Raw genomic sequence first — 22,535 nt, forward strand, 5'->3', positions numbered from 1 at the left:
GATGCCTTTGGCCTCTGTAGGTCCGTGCCTAGGAGCATGTGCACACAAACACACACACACACACACACACACACACACACACACACACACACACACACACACACTAAAAATTAAAATCCTGAAGCTGGGTGGTGGTGGTGGTGGCATATGCCTTTAATTGTAGCACTCAGGAAGAGGAGGCAGGTGGATCTCTGAGTTCAAAGCCAGCTGGTCTACAGAGTGAATTCCAGGACAGCCAGCGCTACACAAAGAAACCCTGTCTAGAAAAAACAAAATTAATTGATCCAAAATGCTGGGCTCCCATCTCAAAATGCCAACTCAATAGAAATAATATATGTGTTTGGTTTTTTTGGTTTTTTTTTTTTTTGGAAACAGGGTTTCTCTGCATAGCCCTGCTGCCCTGAAACTCACTCTGTAAACCAAGCTGGTCTCCAACTCACGGAGATCTGCTTGACTCTGCCTCCCAAGTGCTGGGATTAAAAGTGTGCACCACCACCTCTGGCTAGAAATGTGTGTTTTAAGCAAATGACTTCATTACTCTAAGTTAGTGCTCTCATTTTATAGTACTTTAAAATCAGGCTTGAAAGAAATAGGGAAAAGCAAGTCCCTAAAACTATTATCTGCATGTAAAGAGCTCTTTGCTAGTGTCATTCAGTAAGTGACAAAAAGGTAGCTCCCACCCCTCCACTGGAGTTTGCATTTTCAAACTTACTAGTAGACTCATAGGGACTGTGAACATTTTCCAAGTGGCACTGGAGCTGGAATGGGGTGGAGAACTGGCGGTAACAGTGTTGACAGATAGTGTGACCATCCACCTCGCCATTCTGCTGATCAAGTTCCACATGGTGCTTCATATGGTTCATGAATCTGTAACACAGCACAAAGAGAAAGTACAGAAAACACAATCAGTAGTCTTTGAGAGATATGATAGAATTATAAGCAAATATTATTTGCTCTCTCCTCCAACTGCCTCTATTTGGGATAGTCTTTTTCTGAGCTGGCGAAATTTTTCAAATTCTGTACATGCGTGTGTGTCTGTGTATGTGGGCATGTACTCACAGATTCTGTACATGCGTGTGTGTCTGTGTATGTGGGCATGTACTCACAGATTCTGTACATGCGTGTGTGTCTATGTATGTGGGCATGTACTCACAGGTACAGTGATTAAAGAGACCAGAGGCACTGGGTCCCCTGGGGCTGGAGTCACAATCAGCAGCACCCGATGTGGTGCGAGGGAACTGGATTCAGATCCTCTGCAAGAGCAGAGCACACTTTGAACTTCCTTTGAGCCCTCTTCTCCAGCGCCAGATACCATGTTTTTTGTTTTTTTCTTTTTGGTTTTTCAAGACAGGGTTTCTCTGTATTGCTTTGGAGGCTGTCCTCGAACTCGCTCTAGAGACCAGGCTCGCCTTGAACTCACAGAGATCTGCCTGCCTCTGCCTCCCAAGTGCTGGGATTAAAGGTGTGTACCACTAATGCCTGGCCTTTTTTTTTTTTTTTTTTAAATAATTTATTTTTTATTTTATGTGCATTGGTGTTTTACCTGTATGTATGTCTGTGAGAGGGAGTCAGATCTTGGAGTTACAGATAGTTGTGATACCATGTGGGTGCTGGGAATTGAACCCCAGTCCTCTGGAAGAGCAGCAGTGCTCTCAACTGCTGAACCATCTCTCCAGTCCCCAAATAATAGGTTGTTAAAACTAAAATTAGGTTCTGTGCAAAGAGACTGGTATCCTTTATTAATAAAATAACAGTATTGTACACTATAACTTCTAACAAGACTGCATCATAATTAATGTTTCCAAAAAGAAAAACTTAACAAGGTAAGAAAATTTGTCTACTTTCATGCTTACCTAATGTTGTTCTTTAGCCTTTTGGTACAATGAGGGCATCGGAAAGATGTGGCAACCTTAGGAAAGCTCGTGAGCTGGGCTACCTTGCCCCCATCCCGTCCATAGTAAAAGTCATCAACTAGCATAATAAGCTTGGTCTGGACGCCATCTCCAGCGTTCTCATTTGGCTCTGGTACTTTGGTAGGTGGTGAGAGAGCAGGAATAGGTGTAGAGGAGGGTGTGGAAGTGATGGGAGCTGTCTTCTCAGGGGATGAGGGCTTTGCTGCCAATGGAGTACTGGCCTCTGCTTCGAGGGACTTGCCTTTCTTCTGGTACTCAACCATTTCAGGGCAGCAGTACTGTAAAAGAGATGACGTCATGATTCTGATTACCCGAGACTAGGATGAGCTAAATCCATATCACTAATAGTCCCTGGGAGTGATCTGTTAATGTAGGCAATAAAGGATATGTTTGTGGACACTGGGATCTCTGCTCAGGATAGTCCAGGAGTAGCTGGACTATAGGCATTCATTAGCACACCTGAGCTGGGTAAGGTGGTTATCTTCCAGCTTTCATCTTGCTTTTTTTAGTAATCCCAGAGTTCACATTTTTCTTTTATATGTCCACAGAGCCTCTAACACTACACCTTTTAGAGCTCTCCCACCTGCCTGTCTAGAGACTTATAATAGCATCATTTGACTTGGAACATTCTAGAGAAAGAAGTTCCAACCTTTTCATTTGGACTGATACCAGAAAGTTACAAGACTATAAATAAAGCAGGGACCAGGTAACAGGTTTTAATTCTTCTAGTGACACAATTAAAACTGAGCTGAGGTTATGACAATTGTCTGTGGTCTTATGCAACAAACTTGCTGTCCCGCGAGATCAAATCTACCATGCTAAGACAGTAAGTGTCCCATCACCTATCAGCAGTTTTTAAATGCTGATATCATATTTTCAGTTCACATAGCCCTTTTCTACAATATACCAAAGGAGAGAACAGCATTTACAAGTTTCCAAGCCAGTTTAAGCATCTGATTTTCATGCTCTCACTATCAGAGAGGGAAGAGGAGGCCACTTAAGCTGGCTCCTGATACAGGTGGTGTCACTTACACACATGTGACCTCTCAAGGCTTCAGTGACACGGAACTGAGCGTTACACCGTGGACATATTTTCCGTCCACCATCCTGGAGGTCAAACGCTGGGATGGAAGAGGTCACTGGAAGAATGGAGAAGAATTAATAAGATTAATACAGCATACTGGGGCAAGATTCCTGAGAAAACAGCCAAGAGTAAAAAGCAAGCATGAGAGGCATACTTTTTCACTAGGGCTGGCTGGCAGACTGAGAACAAAGGGCATCTGACCAGCAGTCAGTTTCTGTTTTCACTCACGAGCTGGGAATGCCCTTTACCACCACCTCTAATTAGGTAAAGTTCTGTTTCTCTCTCCCACTTATGTCTTTTTTTTGGTTTGTTTTCAGACAGCATATTTGTGTAATTCAGGTTAACCTTGAACTCATGATTAACATGCCTCCACCCCGAGTTCTGAGATAACAGGATGTGCCATATGGCTGACAAGACACCTTTCTTTTTTAAAACTGTAATGGAGCTGAGCATGGTGATGCACACCTATAATCCTAGTCTTTGGGAAGTGGAGGCAAGAGGATCACCAAGTTCCAGGCCAGCTTAGTCTATATATTTAGTTCCATTTGGCCTACATAGGAAGACCTGGTTTTAGAACAAAACAAAACATATAAATTGTGACACTGTGACATACAGAAAGCAATACTCAGCACTATAACTGGCTTTGAGTATGTGCTTTAGGTGGCGAAGTACATCCATGATGTATAATTTTCAGAACTTTTTTACTTACTTAATTTCATGTGCCTTGGTGTTTTGTCTGCATTCATGTCTGTGTGAGAGAGTTGGATCTGCTGGAACTAGTGTTACAGACAGTTGTGAGCTGCCACATGGGTGCTGAGAATTGAACCCAGGTCCTCCGGAAGAGCAGCCAGTCCTCTTAACCACTGGGCCATCTCTCCAGCCCTCCAGAACTCTTCTTACCTTATAGAACTGAAACTATTTTGGGGGGAGTTCCGCCTGAAACAGCACCTCTTATAGCCCATACCATCGCTAAAGGCATGATACAGTGGAAGCCAGCTCTGAATTCCCGCTCCTCCTGCCTCCATGTGCCAGGGTCTAGGATAACACATGTGTGCTATACCCATGGCCTTTCTGTACCAGGGTCTCCTATGTCACACTACTGGCCCAGACTCTGACATTATTTCACATAAACTAATAATGCCCTTAAAGTTTTCCATGTTGTATTATGTCAAAACGACTTCCTATACATACAAGTGATATTACATGGAGTCAAGAAGGTTATTATTTAGGAATATGTATGTATAGATGTACATATGTGTACAATAACAACTGATGAAAAAAGAAGCCATAAATTTAAAGAAGAATGGGAAGAGATATATGGGAAGGTGTGGAGGAAGGAAAAGGAAGAAATGTAATTAAATTTACAATTTCAAAAATAAAAACAACTTTTGGAAAGAAAAAACTTCCTTTTTAACTCTAAATAACATACCATTGTATTAAACAAGACATATTTGTTTACACATTCACGATCTGATGGCAATTTAGGCTGTTCTCACCTTAAGCCTACTGTGAATGATGCAGCTAATGAGCACAGAGGTACAAACTCCTGTTCTAGTCCCTGCTTTCAACGCTTTTCACTATGTACTCAAAAGCAGAACTCCTAAAGCATATGGCAATTAAACTATTTTTTCACAGTATCTGTACTGTGCTATATCCCTGCCAATACGGTATAAGGATTCCACTTTCTCTATATGCTCATCTAAACGTTAAGTTTATTTTGTGTATGTGACTGTGCATGTGGTCAGAGTGTCCATTCTGTCCTTCAGTGTAGGCCCCAGAGATCAAACTCAGGCTGTAAGGCTTGGCGGTAAGAATTCTTTGCATGCAAAAAAATTAAAAATAAAACCAAACAAAAGAAAATCTTTGCACGCTGAGCCACCGTCTTATCGTACCTGAACCACTTTGTGATTTTTTAAAACCATTACAGGGGCTAGAGAGATGGCTCAGTTATTAAGAACACTGGCTGCTCTTTTGGGGAACCCCGGTTTCTCTAGCACTCACACAGTGGCTCACAACCATCTGACACCCTCTTCTGGTTTCTCTGGGTACCAGGCATGCACATGATGCACACATATACAAGAAGGCAAAATGTCCACACACAAAAAATGAGTAAAATTAAGAGAAACAAAACAGTAACGACAACAACAAAAAACTAATTACAACTTCCTTTTATTATATTCTGACACTGAATTATTCAACATCAGTCTCTGTGCAGGGAGAAAAAGTAAAACCACCTAGCTAGATGAAGGTGGTATTGTATCATAATCTTAACCCCTCTTTAGAGATCTTTTTCTCAGCTACACATTCTTTTTCCATCAGTGTGCAAAGTGAGTTCCTTAGGCATTTTCAGGCACACTTGGTCTTGGCTGACTCTGTCTCTATCTGCTCCTCTCCGTTACCTGTCTGTCCCTGCTTGTACCGTTCCAATCCCAGTTTCCCTCAGCCACTTCCTCTCACACATGCTCTGTTCATCTCTGTTCACTTCCTTAACCCTGCTCACCTCTCTCCCCAACCATCTGTCCCTTTCCAGTTCCCTGGTGTGGGTGCACTCAGTCCTACATAAGCACACACAGCGACATTACGATCCACAGAGAACACACAGGACTTGTCTTTCTCAACTGGGGTTAACTTTCTGGTTTGGCTGGTTTAGTTGGGTTGTTTGCCTTGAGTCACTATCCTCTGGGTACAGATGGCATTTCACCATGGTTTTTATGTTTCCCTCAATCGATACTGCTGGCCACCTTGTGTTTATCAGACATTCCCTGACTGTCTGTGGAGATCCATCTTGTCCCCCAATCCCTGCAGGGGACAGAATTTAGGAACTCCTCCTATCACTGATCCTTCTCTACAAGCCCTCTGCCTCATTAAGGAACAGGCAACAAAGCAATACATAGAAACCCTGTCTTGGAAAAAAAAATTATTATTATTATTATTATTATTATTATTATTATTATTTATTTTTTGCTTCTTGAGACAAGGTCTCTCTATGTAACCCTGGCTGTTCTGGACCTTACTGTGTATGTAGAGCAAGCTGGCCTCAAACTCAAGAGCTCTGCTTGCCTCTGCCTCCCATGTGCTGGGATTAAAAGCATGGGCCACCACAACAAGAGTAACAACAAAAACTCAACATTTTTTTATCACATTTACTTTGTGTATTTGCACACATGCCACAGCAGGTGTGTAGAGGCTAAAGGACTACCTGATGGCTCACTCCTTCCACCATGTAGATTCTAGGGACAGAGCTCAGTCACCAGGCTAGGCGGCACCTTTACCCCCCGAGCCATCACGCCTGCTTCACCTCCTCTTCAATGGGATGAGTTTGTTATTGTTGCAGTGTAGGAATTACTTACATATTAGTAATTTCTCAGTACAATGTATGTCCCCCTATTCTATAGGTTCCTATTTCACTTTGCTATAAATGTTCTCTGATGCATATGTTTAAAATTTCCAATTTAGCAATTTTTATTTTGCCTATGCTTCTGGCATCCAAGAAATGGTTGTTAAATGTAATATTGTCAAGCATTTTTTTTGTGTGTGTGTTTCCTAGGAATTTTTGGTTTTGGTCAGTTGTTTTCTGGCAGTCTTCATGCATCAGCCCCCTAAGTGCTAGTTAACAAGCATGAGCCCCCTATTTGGTCCTTTGAGGTTTTTCTTTTGTTGTTGAGACAGGTTCTTACTACATAGCCTGGGATGGCTTAGAATTCACTATGTAGACCAGGCTGGCCTCAAACTCTCAAGAGATCCGTCTGCCTCTGCTTTCCAAGCACTGGGATTAAACATATGTCACCACATCTAGCTTTGAGTTCATTTTTGTATTTTGTAAAGAATTTCAATTTTTTTGTGACTATATAGTTTTTTTCAATGTATTTTAAAAGTTTCAACCTTTTAAAATAGTTGAAATAAAGCCGGGTAGTGGTGGCGCACGCCTTTAATCCCAGAGCTCGGGAGGCTGAGGCAGGTGGATCTCTGGGAGTTCCAGGACAGCCTCCAAAGCCACAGATAAACCCTGTCTCAAAAAAACAAAAAAATAACAACAACAAAAAAGTTGAAATAAAAGCAAAAGAAAAATTGGGGCACACAAAAAGCATATAAAATTTGAAATTCAGACCCCATAACTTTAATGGAACACAGTCTAGCTCTAATTCATTTGTCTGGTATCAGTAGCTGCTTCTACACAGTGGCACCAGCATATGTAAGCATGTGACATGTTGTGCATAAAGCCTAGTATCCTAGGCTTTATGCACATATAAAGTTACCAGATTCTGTCCTGTACCACTGAAAATCCTCACAATCATATTCTCTATTTTTCTGAAAACTTCTCTACAACATCGCAATTTTAAAAATTCACCCCAGAGGAATTGGATGTATGGCTCAGTGGTTAACAGCCCTGACTACTCTTGCAGAGATCCTCAGTTTAATTGCCAACACTCACATGGTGACTCACAACCTCTGTAACTGCAGCTCTGTGAGCTCTAATGTCTTCTTCTAGGATGCAGAAGTACATGAAGACAAAACACCCATATATATAAAATAAATCTTAAAAAAAAAAAAAAATTCACCCTAGAAAATCCAGAGGTTGCAGTTAAGTTTCACAATTGGTACCTTCTTACTAATTAGCATTTCTGTAAGACCAAATCAAAGCACTGACATCCTATTTTATTTCTCCATTTCAGAATAGTTTCAATGCAATAAGTGCTTATCAGTGTTTTCTGAATGTCTGGCTGGAGGTGCAGACTCTCACATTACCTTTCATTGAAGATTCGGGTCCACTGGTTCTTTGAGTAGAACTGTTGTTGGACACCACCACTGGCCCAGGACTCTGGCCCAGGGAAGGGACAGTGTTAAGAGTATTCACCAATTTGGCCACTTCGTTGCTATTTTCACCTGTAACCCCAGGTCGCTTCACAGTGACAAAGCTGGCAATGCTCACTGCAGGTGGAGAGGGGAAGGAGGGAGCTACATTGACCAAGTGAAAATCATCTGCTTCCCACCCTCGACCCCACGCTGTGCTGCCATCTCCTCACCCCGAGTCTCACCTAGTTTGGGATTCGAGGTCTGGTTGGATTGGCCCAGAGGCTGAACAGCTAGCTGCCCCAATGAGGCTGGCTGTGTGGCAGTGGGAGTAGTGGAGGTGCTGGGAGTGGACTTGGTCTGCTGTGACTGTGACTGAGGGACAGTGCTTCGAATGGTCAGAGTAGCTGGGATGACGGTGGTGAAGGTGTTGGTGGTGGGCCTCACAGGCACTGTGGAGCCTGGCCTCACGGGGGTCATCTGAGAAAACACTTGTGGGACGCCAACTGTCGGCTTAACAAACTGTGTACCTGGGGCTTTTAAGAGAGAGACAAAAAAGTCCCAAACCTTCATGAGTGAGCTCACCTATAACATATTTTCTTGCCTTTCCTAGAAACACAAGAACAGGAAAAAGTTATTTCCCTAAACTGACTGAGTGACCATCAGAGGTTACCAAGACTAGTATTGATCTTAACATCTAAGAAAGCACCAGCTGTCCAAACAAAAGGAATTACCCTAAGCAGCCTAAAGCAATAATTAGAAGACAGCTCCCACCAACTCCTCTGCAGACACCTTCCACACTACCTTTTTTTACCTCAAGAATACAAACAGTGGCTTGACCTCTGTATTAGGAATAGGAGGAACAATAAGGAGATATACACCAAAGGTCAAACTTGGTCCTTAAAGTCCCTTTTCAGATTCTAAAAGAATTTTCCATTTTTTTTTTTCTATAAACTCAAAAAGGCCAGGGAACTTCTCTACCAGAATGTCCCAAGTGGAATGTTTTTTTTAAAAACAACTGTAGACAATTCCACAGAGAAATATTTATGGAATATCAATGTTACAGAGAAATCTATTGGGACTTATGGCCTAAAAAGCTATGTGGGCTCTGAAATCAAAGGACCAAAAATTCTTTAGAAAGGCAAACTACAGAGGCCCCTGTATTATTTCTAACACTTCTCTATTTGTGTATATACACACATGTGTGAGTGGCATGCATACCACGGTGTGCATGTGGAAGTCAGAGTACACCTTGTGGGAACTGGATCTTTCCTTCCACCACGTGGCTTCTAGGGAAGTCCTTTTAGCCCTGAGACACATACTAGTCCTGGGGTTCTGGTCTATATGATTAAACAAAGTTATTCTCTTTTTGCCCTGAACTGTAGAAAACCTCACAGATAAGAAAAGTGACTTCAGGGGAAATTACAAGATTCTTTTTGGTACTAGAAGTTGCACCCAAAGTCTCATACAATACTAAGAATTCACTCTGCCCTTGGCTACACCCCCCAGTTCCAGTATTCTTTAGTATTCAATTATATGGTCAACGGTCATATTATCCTCACAGGATAGATCATTTACTTAATTTACACCTATAGACCCCCAAACCGCTGCCTTGTTTTGTTTGTTTCTTGCGACAAGACTGGCCTTGAATTCACAGTATTCCTCCTGCTTCAACCTCCTGAATGTTGGATTCCAGGAGTGTGCCATCATGCCTGGCTGCATATCCAAACCTATGCTTTAAAATTAAAGTAAAATTCAATTTATAATCCTATCACATAAATGAGTACATATATATGGAGTATGAGATTTGTGACTTCGCATTAATGATATTCTTTCAGGATAACAAACAATAACTGACTTAGCAGATACTGGTAACTAGATAAACTTTTTTTAACTCATAAAGGGTAGTGAAAAGCTAAACATAAAAACAAAATTACCATCCTGGCCAATGGGTAGAAACTTTTTTTTTGGAGACAGTGTCTCTCTGTGTAATAATAGCCCTGGCTATCCTGGAACTTGCTCTGTAAACCAACAAACATTTTTTTTCTAATTGGGCTTAAATCGAAGTTTTTTGGTTTTTGTTTTTTTCAAGACAGAGTTTCTCTGTGTAATAGTCCTGGCTGTCCTGGAACTCGCTTTGTAGACTAGGCTGGCCTCGAACTCACTGAGATCCACCTGCCTCTGCCTCCCAAGTGCTGGGATTGAAGGCATGCATCAACACCACCCGGCAGGTTTAAATTTTTCTTTAAATATATGCTTTCAAATGAACTAGACTATTTTGAAACAATAAAAGCAAATATCTGGATGCCAGGTTATTCCAAATGGGTAAACATTTCCTTACCTGGGACCAGTGTAATTGGTCTAACTGTTTGTCCTTGCTGTACATTCAGTACAATCCCAACCTGATTCATTGCATTTTGTACAGGCCGAACATTCCTTACAGGAAATCCCTGTATTAAAAAGCAAAATGACCTTTAACACAGAAAGCATCTAGCCCTGACACTGACTACAGTATGAATGACAGCCCCATATTCTTACCTAATGGCTTTCTAGTCTCTAGAGTTACAGCTTTCAACGGACTGAAATAGAAAAATTTAAGGAGTTCTCCCATGCTAGATTTTTGTGGAGTGTTTCTTTGTTTTTTGTTAAGATGGGTCTTGCTATGTAGCCTAGACTGCCCCCAAACTCCTGTGTTTGCAAACATCTTTGTTTTAAAAAAGGGTTTAAATAGCCCAGGTTGGCCTCAAACTTGCTATGTTGCTCAGGCTAGCCTTGAATTTATGACAATTCTGCTTTATTCTCTTAAGAGCTAGGTTTACAAGTATACACCACCACACCCACCCATCCTGTTTAGCAAACTATCAAGTAACAAAAAACAACAAACTATGTAAACTGTGTATCTACAGACTGACGCCTTGAAGGGAAAAACCAAAATCACTAACAGTATTTAATCTAATAATCCAACATATAAACAATCCTTGTTTTATATGCTGCTCCCAAAGCCCACTTTAAAGGTCACAAACCTCTAATAAATTAGTAAGAAATTATAGAAATCAGGAAGTTTACAGCAGAGAGAAGCACATGCCTTTAAATTCCACTCTGACTTGGGCTTTCAACTTCCTATTACTACACTGTATGGTAAGCCTTCCTTTTTCAAAGACATATATCTTCAAAGTCAATGAATTTATCCTAGAGGATAGAGATAGAAGCAGTCCAGGCAAAAAGGAATGCTTGCAAGGCTTTAAAAAAAACTAAATTTACTTTATGTGGATGAGTGTTTTGCCTGCATATGTATATGCACCACGGGAGTGCCTGGTGTCTACACAGGTCAGAAGGCATCAGGCTCTGGAAGTAAAGCTTTGTAATAACTATGAGCCAACATGGGTGCTGGGAATTGAACCTGGGTCTTCTGCAGGAGGAACAAATTCTCTTGACTGGTAAGCCACCTCTCCAGACCTGTGTAAAGGCTCTCAGGTTCTCTCAACACCCTCCTCCCCCCATTTTTAGAGACAGGGTTTCTCTGTGTAACAGCTCTGGCTGTCCTAGAACTTGCTTTTGTAGACCAGGCTGGTCTTGAACTCACAGAGATCTGACTGTCCCTGCCTCCAGAGTGCTGGGATTAAAGGCGTGTGCCACCACTGCCCAGCATGTGAAGGCTTTCTAACTTTTCCCAATAATTTCTGCCTAGACTTTAAATCAACTACAGTGTATGGACAGGAAATATGCAGGCATGGTGCTATACTGGCATTCCACAAGGAAGAGAAGAGAACCTCAGTTCAACAGTCAAGACTCAGAACCATTTCTAATGGTGATGGCATAGCCTCTGGAGGCTTACAGTCTTTATTTCCTCTACAGGTCCCAGAATTCAAAGTCTACTCACCTGGGTAGTGATGAATATAGGTTGTGAGGCCACAGGGGAGCTAGTCACATGATTGGCATTCTGCATGACCTGGACAGGTCTCAATACTGGTTGAGTAACCATTGTTCCCAGACCTGGTGCTGGATTCTGGGTCAGAATGAGTGGCTGTCCACCTTGCTGGACCAAAGTATTACCAGCTAAAGAGCAAAAGGCAGGAAAAACAAAAGTAAACAACACAAAAGGGATGTCAGAGCATTGCTAAACTTGTATTCTATAAGAAACATTACTGTCTCAGTTAAAAAATGGTGTCTCAGATGTCAAAATTAATTAGCTACCACTACTTACCCTCAGGCTTGATGTCACCAAACTCAACCAAAACTTAAGCTTCACCCAACTCTATATATAGCTAACAGAAAACAGTGGGTAGGGCAGTTCACTAACCCTTACTCACGTCTTAACTAAGGCTGAAAAATGACACCAGTTCCCATCTTCACACTAATGATTTAAGTGACCACACAATTCTCCCTAATCAGCAGAGCAAAAAAAAAAAAAAAAAAAAAAAAAAAAAAAAACAAACAAACAACTTCCTATATTTTAAGTAAAACCTATTTGTAAGAAGGTAATCTGTTATTGACTAATCCCCTTCATTTTTTTATATTTGTTTAGTATAAATGTGCGCTTAGGTATGTGTTCCATGTCCTATGTATGGAGATCAGAGGACAACTTCTGGGAGGCACTGTTCTCAGGTCTGTTATAGCCCAGGCTGACCTTAAAACCAGCCACAATATTCCTGCCTCATTATCCAAAGTGCTGGGATTACAGGTAATATATGCACAAATTGTATCCAACAGTCATTGTAGCTCTTTAGAAGTGAAGTATCAATGTACCTTTTTAAAAAGATTTATTTATTTATTTATTTATTTATTTATTATGTATACAGGGTTTTGCCTGCATGTATGTCTGCAGGCCAGCAGAGGGCACCAGATCTCATTACAGATGGTTGTGAGCTACCAGGTGGTTGCTGGGAATTGAACTCAGGATCTCTGAAAGAGCAGCCAGTGATCTTAACCTCAATGTACCTTTTTAAAATGTATTGTAACACACTGACCAAATAATGGGAAATATAGTCATCAAAAATGTTAGAAAAGAGCTGGGTAGGGGTTTATATAAGTGAGTTTCAGGATAGCCAGAGCTACATAGAAAGACCCTGCCTCAAAAACAAAACAAAAACAACAAAAAAACCCCAACAACAAAAAACCACGAACCAAAAACTGAATGTTAGAAAGGGCGGAAGATGTAGCTCAGTTGGCAGAGTGCCTGCCCAGCACGAATGAGGCCTTTGCTTCAAAGGTCAAAAGTACACAAGTGAGGCATCAGGAGTTAAGAAGTTTGAGGTCACCCTGTTGCTATAGTGAGTTTGAAGCCAACCTGGAAAACAAGACCAAGCTAAAAAACAAACAAACAAACATATGCATGTGGACACACCTGTAAATCTAGTACTTAAGACAGAAACACAAAGATCAGGAATTCAGGGCCAGCCTCAACTAAATGGAAATTTCAAGGCTTGCCTAGGCTATATGAAACCCTACCTCAAAATAAAAACAGGGCTGGAGAGAAAGTTGGCTCAACAGTTAAGAGCATTTGTTGCTCTTGTAGAAGATTTGGCTTTGATTCCCACTGCAACCATCTGTAACTCCTTTTGGAAGGGATCCAATGCCTTCTGACCTACGATGGCTCCAGGTAATACATATGGTGTACAGACATATGTGCACTTAAAACACTAATACATATAAACTAAATAAACTAATTAACTTAAAAAACAAAAGAGCCAAGGCATGGAGACACACTTTTAATCCCAGTACCTGGGAGGCAGAGGTAGATAGATGGATCTGTGAGTTCCAGACCAATCTAGTTGCTACTCAGAGTTACATGGTAAGACCCTATCAAAAATAATAAAGCAGTTAAAGTTATAATTATTAAAATGATAAGATAGTCACTGTATACTACAAGAAAAGAGTAGGGAAAATGTAGTCTGTGTGATTCTATTTTTGTAAATAGCATATCACTATACATAGTATATAACAGTGTATAAAAATAACTATTTGCATAAATGAAGAATTACAAATAATCATTTCCACATAATAGGACAGTTAATTTTCCCCCTTTTGACTTTGTTGCCTAGATTCTCTGTTTTTCTTTTCAACTCCATTTTTCTTTGAGACAAGGTCTTGCTATGTAGCAGATTGGCCTTAAACTCACAACCCTAAGCACTATGATCACAGGCATGTACCACCACACCTTGCCCTGTTCCTAACATTTTCTACAATCTGTGTGTGTGTGTGAGAGAGCGAGAGAGAGAGAGAGAGAGAGAGAGAGAGAGAGAGAGAGAGAGAGAGAGAGAGAGAGAGATGTGGAGGACAGTGGCTAGCCTCAGGTGCTGTCTGCCTGGTTTTGGTTTTGGCTTTGTTTTGAGACAAGGTTTTTCACTGGCCTGGAGCTGGATGAGAAAGCCAAGCTGGACAGTGAGCTCCAAGGATCCACCTCTTGGTACCCAGGACTTTACATGGGCCCTGGGAATCTAACTCAAGTCCTCATGCTTGTGTAGCAAGCAGTTTAATGAATGAGCCATTTCCCAAGCCCCTGCTCTTCTTTTTCTGTGATAGGGTCCCATGAAGACTAAGTTGGCTTCAAACTCACTGTGTAACCAACAATGACCTTTACTTCTGATGCTCTGCCAACTTCGGAGTGCTGGGATTACAGAGGGGTGCTACCACATCCAGTTTATGCGGTACTGGGGACCTAACTCAGGACTTTGTCATGTGTGTGTGCATTCTAACTCAGCTGCATCTCCAGTTCCACATATTATTCTTACATCAATAAAAATTCTAAAGGAAATAAAATGCCTACTTAGGCGGACAAAGCAGAAGGAACCAAGTTTAGGGCCAGCCTGAATAGCTTAGCTAAACTCTATCCCAAAATAAACACTTAAAAGGGGGCTGGGAGTGCCGGGTGGTGGTGGTGCACACCTTTAGTTCCAGCACTTGGGAGGCAGAGGCAGAGGCAGGTGGATCTCTGTGAGTTCAAGGCCAGCCTGGTCTACAGAGCAAGTGCCAGGACAGCCAGAGATGTTAAAAACCAAAAATATATAAAAAAATAAAATTGGGGGGTGGGAGATGGGACTATAGTTCAATGGTTGAGTGTTTACCTTAGAATGAGTAAGACCTTCTATTCAATCCCCAGTGTGTGTATGTGTGTCTATGTGTAGGGGACCATGTTCAGTTCCTAATAACACACACACACACACACACACACACACACACACACACACAAAACAACAACAACAAAAAACCCATGTAGCTTGGAGCTCACTGTCCAAGCCTTTATTCCCAGCACTAGGAGGCAAAGGCAGATGGGATCTCTACAGGTTTGAGACCAATCTGGTCTATATACTGAGTTCCAGGCCATCCAGAACTACATAGACCCTACCTAAAAAAAAAAAGAATGAATAAAGAAAGAAGGAAGGTGACGGGAGATGTCCTTCTGTATATGTTTCTCTTATTGGTTGATGAATAAAACACTGATTGGCCACTAACCTGGCAGGATGTATAGGCAGAGCTAAGAGACTAGGAAAATTCTGGGGAGAGGACACAGAGAGAAGCCACCAGAGGGAGACTCCATGTAGCTATGGGGAAAATAGGAAGCGTCGGGCATTCTCTGGTAAGATAAGACCATGTAGAAATATATGTATGTATATGTATATTTTTAATTAATTTATTTTTGTTGTTGTTGTTTTGTTTTGTTGACAGGGTTTCTCTGTGGCTTTGGAGGCTGTCCTAGAATGAGCTCTTGTAGACCAGGAGAGAGAGTGAGTGCACAAAACCAACCAACCAACCACCCCAGATCTTTAGAAGAGTTAGCAATGTTGAGTGCATCTTTTCTATCCCAGAGATTATCAACCAAGAATCTGCTGACCTGACTCAAGATGCAGCATCAACCCAGCATGACTGAAGTAACACAGCACCTGCAGCATTCCTTCCACACCACAGCACAGTTCCTAGAGATGCCTCCGGCTAGCACGACCACAGGACTACCAGGGATAGCTAGCTTCGAGGTCATTTTTATTCTCACACCTCTACCCCAGAAGACTTTCCCAATAATCCCACTTACCATTGTTGTTGGCAATTAGTGTGACAAGAGTCTTCTTTGTACTGTCGCTGTTCTGTGCCCCACTGCTACTAACAGAAGTGGATGTAGAGAGGTGCCCAGCAACAGAAGCATGGGCAGCAATAGGCACTGGAGCTGAGACTGGCTGCTGGCTCACAGAAACTGTGGGGAAGGGAAGGCATAGTCACTTGGAGACAGGGACAGGTGACACTAAAGATTCTGCTTCTACTCTTCCCTTTTTTCCTTGTTTCAACAGTCAAGTTTCCTACTTCACTCAAAATTCCAACTACTGATAGGCTGAGAAACAATTAGGAGGAAAATTCCCATCATTTAGACACAATCTTTTTGATCTTCACATCTTTTCCTACTGCTATGATAAAACACCCTGACAAAAGCAATTTAAAGGAGAATGGGCTTCTACAGCTTACAATTTCCATCACTGTAGGGAATTTAAGGTGGCAAAGAGCTTCAAGCTGCTCATCATATTATACTGAGTCAAGAGCAGAGAACAATAAATGAACGCATACATGCTAGTGCTCGGCTCACTTACCCAACTCCTAAACAATTCAGAATCTTTTTCCTAGGGAAAGATGCCACCCACAATGGGTGGATGGGTCTTCTGACCCCAATTAATGTAACCAAAATAATCTTCCACAGACACGTCCACAGGCCAATCTGATAGAGTCTCTGTTCATTCTAGATTGTAAAACTAACCGTTATATGTTCTCTTTCTTACATTTCCTGGTTAATTGTTAGGTCACTGCAAGGCTGAAGAGATGGCTCAGCAGTTAAGAGTACTGGCTGCTCTTCCAGAGGACCCAGATTTAATTTCCAGCACTCACATGGCAGCTACACTGTTAACTTCATTCCAGGGGATTCAATGCCAAGGGATTCTTCTGGCCTCTGTGTACACCATGTATGCATGTGGTGCAGATATACACCCCTATACATATACATATATATTTTTTAAATCTCAGCAAAGTTAGGTCAGTGACCTCCGAGCAGGACTTAAAACATTTTGCTTTCTACAGCACTGCTTTAGGACTCCAAGAATTAACATCACCACTACTACAATTTATAACCCTTCATAACAAGCCACCTAAATCAATCAGGTCTCCAGGAAAGAATAGACAAAAACAAACAAACCAAAACCCAAATTGGTATAATTTAGCAGAAAATACCTACTTTGTGAATCCAGAGCAATCAAGAATTTTACCCCCATATCACTGATAAAATAGAAAGTAACAAATCTTAATTTATGAACTGGCCAGTAAGACAGACACAAAGAATCTTTTCTCAGCTCATAAAGGAAACCAAGTTCAAGAAAACAACAAGTGCACTGTGACTAGGGACACAGATCAGCTCTGATATACCACTTTACATCCTTATTCGATATTTGATAAACACTAGTTAATCCAATCTCTCAAGTGTTTCAAGTGAATTAAATAGATTTTTACAAATTTTATAAAGAAGCAAGCACTCTTATGCTACAACATAGAAAAGGTGATACCAATGCCCAACGCCATAAAAAAGGCAGCCATCTCTGCCTCCCTCCTCTCCTCTCCTCGTTGCCCCTCCCCAGGGTCTCACTCTATAGCCTCTAGTTGGCCTGAAACTCATGTACCTGTGGCTTGAGGTACTCTTGTCTCAAGCCTCCCAAGAGTTAGAATTATAGGTGTGAGCCGCCATGGCCTTCTCTGGTCCCATGCATCTCAGGATGGTTTCAAACTTGCTGTACAGCTGAAAATGGCCTAGTGTTTGTAATCCTCCTGCCTCTACCTCCAATGCAAAGATTACAGGCAAACACTGCATAGGTGAGTGACACCCCCAGCCCCCTCTTTGGATTCTTAAATTCTTTTTCTATATCACACATGCTTAATAATTCAATATAATTAATATAAACAACCTAAGAACAGAAGAGCTTTAGTTACCTGGAGTAGTTTTATCCACTGAATTGTAATCTTCAACTACAGAGTCCTCAATGACATCACTAATTTTCTGCCATGGCTCCAGTTCCTCTTCCTCACATTCCATAAACAGGTCGGTGTCCGCCATGCTACAAGAAAAAAAACCAAAAAAAACAATAGTAAGATATTGATCTATAACTGGATAGTTTTATACCAAGTGTGAAATATTTATTTGAAAAAAAGGTATACTATAAAATAGGCTAGCCTGGCACTTACTAAGTTGCCTACACTGGTCCTCAACTAAGGGCAATCAACTGCTGGAACAGTGTGAGCCACCATCTACAGCTGCAATCATGCTCATGACTTGATTAGTAACCTACCCTCTCTAGGTTATCATTGGATCAGTGACAATTTTTATCCTTGAGTATCAGAATCCTTTCTACATCAAATCCTTCAATAACTGGGCTTATAAAAGTTAAAGGTATAATACCATAGGAGCCAGGGTGAGGTAAGTGCAGTGGGACTGCAGGACAGGGTGAGGTAAGTGCAGTGGCATTGCAGGACAGAGTGAGGTCTTTTTTATTATTACAGTATTTATTTAGTCTGTATATGTATGCAGGTATGTATGCCACAGCACACCTGTGGACATTAGAGGACTACTTTCAGAAACTGATTCTCCTCTACCACGTGGGTCCCAGAAATTAACTCAGTTGTCAGGCCTGGCAGCAGGCACTTTTATCTGCTGAGCCATCAGGTCAAGCCAGTCTCCTTGCCACACACACTTTGAGACAGGATCTCACTATGTAGCTCTAATTGGCCTTGAACTGTAGAAAAGGCAGAGCACAAGCAAGTAGGTGAGCATGTATTCATGCATTTCTCTTCTGTTCCTGACTATGCACATGATGTGACTAGCTGTTTAAGTTACTGCCTTGACTTCCCTACAATAATGATATGCTATAACCTGGAAATGAAGTGTAGGCTGAAATAAACCCTTCCTACCTAAACTGCTTTTTAAAAAGATTTACTTTGGCTGATCAGTGGTTGCACACGCCTTTAATTCCAGCACTTAGAAGGCCGAGGCAAAAAAAAGGCAAGGCAGGTGGATCTCTGTGAATCCGAGGCCAGCCTGGTCTGACATAGCTACTTCCAAGACAGCTAGGGCTGTTACACAGAGAAAATCTAATGTTCAAAAAAAAAAAAAGATTTCCTTGTATGTATGAGTGCTTTTGTCTGCATGAGCACCCATGTTTGTCTGGTGCCCAGAGGTCAGAAGTGAAAAGTAGATTCCCTGGAACTGGAGTTAAGGATGACTGAACCACCGTCTGAGTGCTGGGAACCAACCCCAAGTCTGCTGCAACAGCAGCAAGTACAGTGGCAAAAGCCTTTAATCCCAGCACCTGGGAGACAGAGGCCAGCTTGGTCTACAAAGCTAGCTCCGGGACAGTCAGAACCATTACACAGAGAACTCCTGTCTCAAAATAATCCAAAGAGCAAGCTGGGCGTTGGTGGCTCACGCCTTTAATCCCAGCACTTGGAAGGCAGAGGCAGGAAGATCTCTGTGAGTTCAGAGGCCACCCTGGTCTACAGAGCTAGTTCCAGGACAGCTTCCAAAGCTACACAGAGAAACCCTGTCTCAAAACAAAAACAAAAGATGCAAAGAGCAGCAAGTGCTCTAACCAGTGAGCATCTCTGCAGTCCCTAAGGTGCTTTATGTCTGGATACATTTATCGTAACAGCAGAAAAGAAGCTATGACTGTGGCTACTGACATTTTGCACCTAAGGTAAGAACCCCATTTGTCATACTCTACTCCTGTCTAGGAATTCTGCAAACTATTTCTAAGACCCTGGAGTCTACTTTTAATTTTCAAACACTGCCTACATTATGCCTCTTTCAGAGACAGTTTTTCAATTCTGTGCTACAAAGAACTGCTGCTGTTGTGCCTTCCAGTATGAGTTGAGAAGGGATCAGTTTCTTTGTCTTGAAACGAAACTAATACTTTCTTCAATGCTCACTCAAAATCTTCATTGCAAAGGTTATCAGTGTCCTTAGCATCTTTCTGTAACAAATCCACAAGCCTGCAAAAGCAACACAGAAGCAGCTGACCAAACCATCCTGTGATCAATGTGTAAACCTGGCAGCCATTTCTTTGGGCAATGCCCAATAGATGGTGCTGTCTCCTTTGAAAATGTAAACCATCTCACAATGTCTCAATGAGTGAGGGACAGTCAGGAGCCCAGTGTGGAAACCTGTTTTAACTAGTGAAGTGCTTAACTTGATTCTAGGGGGCCTCTAACCATCTGTGCCAACACAATTAAAACCTTCAAAATGTAAAGAAAATTCAAGTTAACAAATAAGTTTCTTTCCTTCCTTTCTTATGCAGAAGAAACATAGAATTGATTAGTAAGTCTGTTCAACCCAGTTAGCAGTAACTGCTGACTGAAAGCATATTTTATACTTATCCCAAAATACAACTGAAAGACAGTGAGTCCAAGATTTTCAAAATACGCAGTCCTTGATTCTGACCTAGACTGGCAGCTCAGTATGTGACCAATCTTTCATTTCAGCACCCATGTTGTTTAGGGGAAAAGAGAGACTGCAGAAGGCACCAACCTAAATTAAATATTTGCTGAACCTTAAAATTAGCATCCCTCCTGGAGCATCCCAGTTCACCTTCAGGACTAGGATGGTAACTAAGGAAGGAGGTCAGCAGTGAGGAGGGGAAACAAGAAGGATCCCAGGGACTCTGGGGCCCTGTAAACCTAGCCTTGAGGGTGTGGATCCTAAGCCAGTGAGAGGCCTCGTCTAAAAATATCAGGCAGATGGGCTGATGAGGTGGTCAGTGTTAAGAATGCAGAATGCTCCCACAGAGCACTAAGTTTTCAGTACCCATGGCAGGTAGTTCACAACCAACTCTAACTCCCTCTCTCTGTGGGCACCAGTACTCATGGGTATATACCTACACACACACACACACAGCTAAATCTTTTTTCTTTTTTTTTAAGATGGAAAAACAGCTAAGGTTGTCCTTCACACACATGCTTATATACAAACAAGCATATCTACACCAAAAAAAATTTCAGCAATAAAATGTTGTATTTAATAAAGATACTAAAAAAATAAGCATTCATTTCAGTGATCCATGGTATATACTTTTGTACTGTTTTTCTTTGTTTTTTATAGAAGGCCTCATCATGCAGTCCTGGCTGCTGTCCTACAACAAACAGGTATATACACGCATAGACCAACCAAGCTAGCCTTGAATTCACAGAGCTCCATCTGACTCTATATCACGAGTGCTGGGATTAAAGGTATATACTACACCTGGCACTATCTTTTATTTAAAAAGAAAGTATTATCAAATATGTAGCATTAAAAAGTACATATATTGCCTGGCAGTGGTGGCCCACGCATCTAATCCCAGCGCTTGGGAGGCAGAGGCAGGTGGGTCTCTGAGTTCAAGGCCAGCCTTATCTACAGTGCATCCAGGGCTACACAGAAAAACAAATATTTATTTGTACATATATAGGTATGTACAGATCATTCCACTTACATTTAAAACCTTTCTACATCAACGTTTTACTGGGGGGGGGTCAGCATAGAGGGAGCATGATTGGGGACGGGGTTTAAGTTGATCAGGCTGCCCTGTATCCACTCTGCAACTCAGGAAATCCTGTGATCCTCCTGCATCAGCCTCCCTACAATCGAAACTGACAGGCTTGGACTTTTCTTTCTTTCTTTCTTTCTTTTTTTCAAAAATGGGTTGTTTTATTAGTTTCCTCAAACTTACTAATAAGCTTGCTCTTGTGCTCAATAAGCTATCATTACAATGCCACAAGCCAAACATAGTTTATGTTCTGATCTATGCAGCTCATCCTACCGTACTCAATGTGCTATTCTGGTCAATAAGAATGTCTTCCTGACTCCTGAGTCCTTCAGAGGAAACTCAGTGCTGCAGGATACAAATCCTTGCTATTTGACAAGATGGTCCAGGCTTATCTCACACATTTCCTGCCCCTGACCTAGAACCAGCCATTTCTCCAAGGAATAATATTGGTGAAGGGCAAAATGCAAGACCATAATCTAGATGCTAGAGGCCTCTCTGCTCATTTTGAAAATAAACTACCCTACTAGCATTAGCTAGCTATCCTCAATTTTGCTTCTATGTCATCTTAAAGAAAACATCTTTGTGTACAATACGCATTCTAGAACCTTAAAAAAAAATCTACTGAAAATCTTATGGGAAAAATGTGCCCTTCTGATGAATAACTTACACTACTCAATAATTATGTAATTGTATATTTCTGTGTATTTGTAGATAATATGTATATGTGTTACCGTTTCAGCTTGAGTATGCATGGGTATCATCCTCAGGGATGTCATCTACCTCCTTCCAGAAAGGGTTTCTCATTGGCCTGGAGATCAACAATTAGGCTAGATTGGCTGGTTGTGGGCCCCGGGGATCCTCCTGTCTCTTTCTGCCTCTTCATCACTATCCTCAGCTTCTGGAGATCTACTGCTCAACCTCAATTTCATTCTTAGACCATCACAATTGTATGTATTCCCTTTTCTTCCCCCAATGAGAGACCTAGACTATTTTCCCTATTGGCGTAATTTATACATACTTAAGAAAATTTAAGCAGCTGGTGATGGTGTGCAGTTGTGGCTTACACCTTTAATCCCAGCACTTGGGGCCAACCTTGCCTACAAACAGTGAGTAGCAGAACAGCTAGGACTACTCAGAGAAACCCTGTCTTGAAAAAAAACAAAACAGGGAACTGGAGAGATGGCTCAGAGGTTAAGAGCACTGGCTACTCTT

The 22,535-nt window shown here is 41.6% G+C and overlaps 1 protein-coding gene across 2 annotated transcripts in view; it reads right to left on the reverse strand.

The window, feature by feature from the left end:
* Pogz (pogo transposable element derived with ZNF domain) overlaps positions 1–22,535 on the reverse strand; it is a 38,984-nt gene that overhangs the window by 9,920 nt on the left and 6,529 nt on the right. Inside the window, exons 2-10 of one of the 2 annotated variants that reach the window (XM_027393550.2) lie at positions 17,743–17,867; positions 15,815–15,973; positions 11,669–11,844; positions 10,130–10,238; positions 8,034–8,324; positions 7,744–7,926; positions 2,946–3,052; positions 1,854–2,191; positions 713–867 (exon numbers count right to left, since the gene is read on the reverse strand). In XM_027393550.2, coding sequence (XP_027249351.1) covers positions 713–867; positions 1,854–2,191; positions 2,946–3,052; positions 7,744–7,926; positions 8,034–8,324; positions 10,130–10,238; positions 11,669–11,844; positions 15,815–15,973; positions 17,743–17,866 — 1,642 coding nt within the window. In that variant the 5' untranslated portion in view covers position 17,867. Of the gene's footprint in view, positions 1–712; positions 868–1,853; positions 2,192–2,945; positions 3,053–7,743; positions 7,954–8,033; positions 8,325–10,129; positions 10,239–11,668; positions 11,845–15,814; positions 15,974–17,742; positions 17,868–22,535 lie in introns of both variants that reach the window. The other variant, XM_027393548.2, reaches the window with a different exon arrangement.

This window comes from Cricetulus griseus (genome assembly GCF_003668045.3).
Source record: "Cricetulus griseus strain 17A/GY chromosome 1 unlocalized genomic scaffold, alternate assembly CriGri-PICRH-1.0 chr1_0, whole genome shotgun sequence".
Lineage (NCBI taxonomy): Eukaryota > Metazoa > Chordata > Mammalia > Rodentia > Cricetidae > Cricetulus > Cricetulus griseus.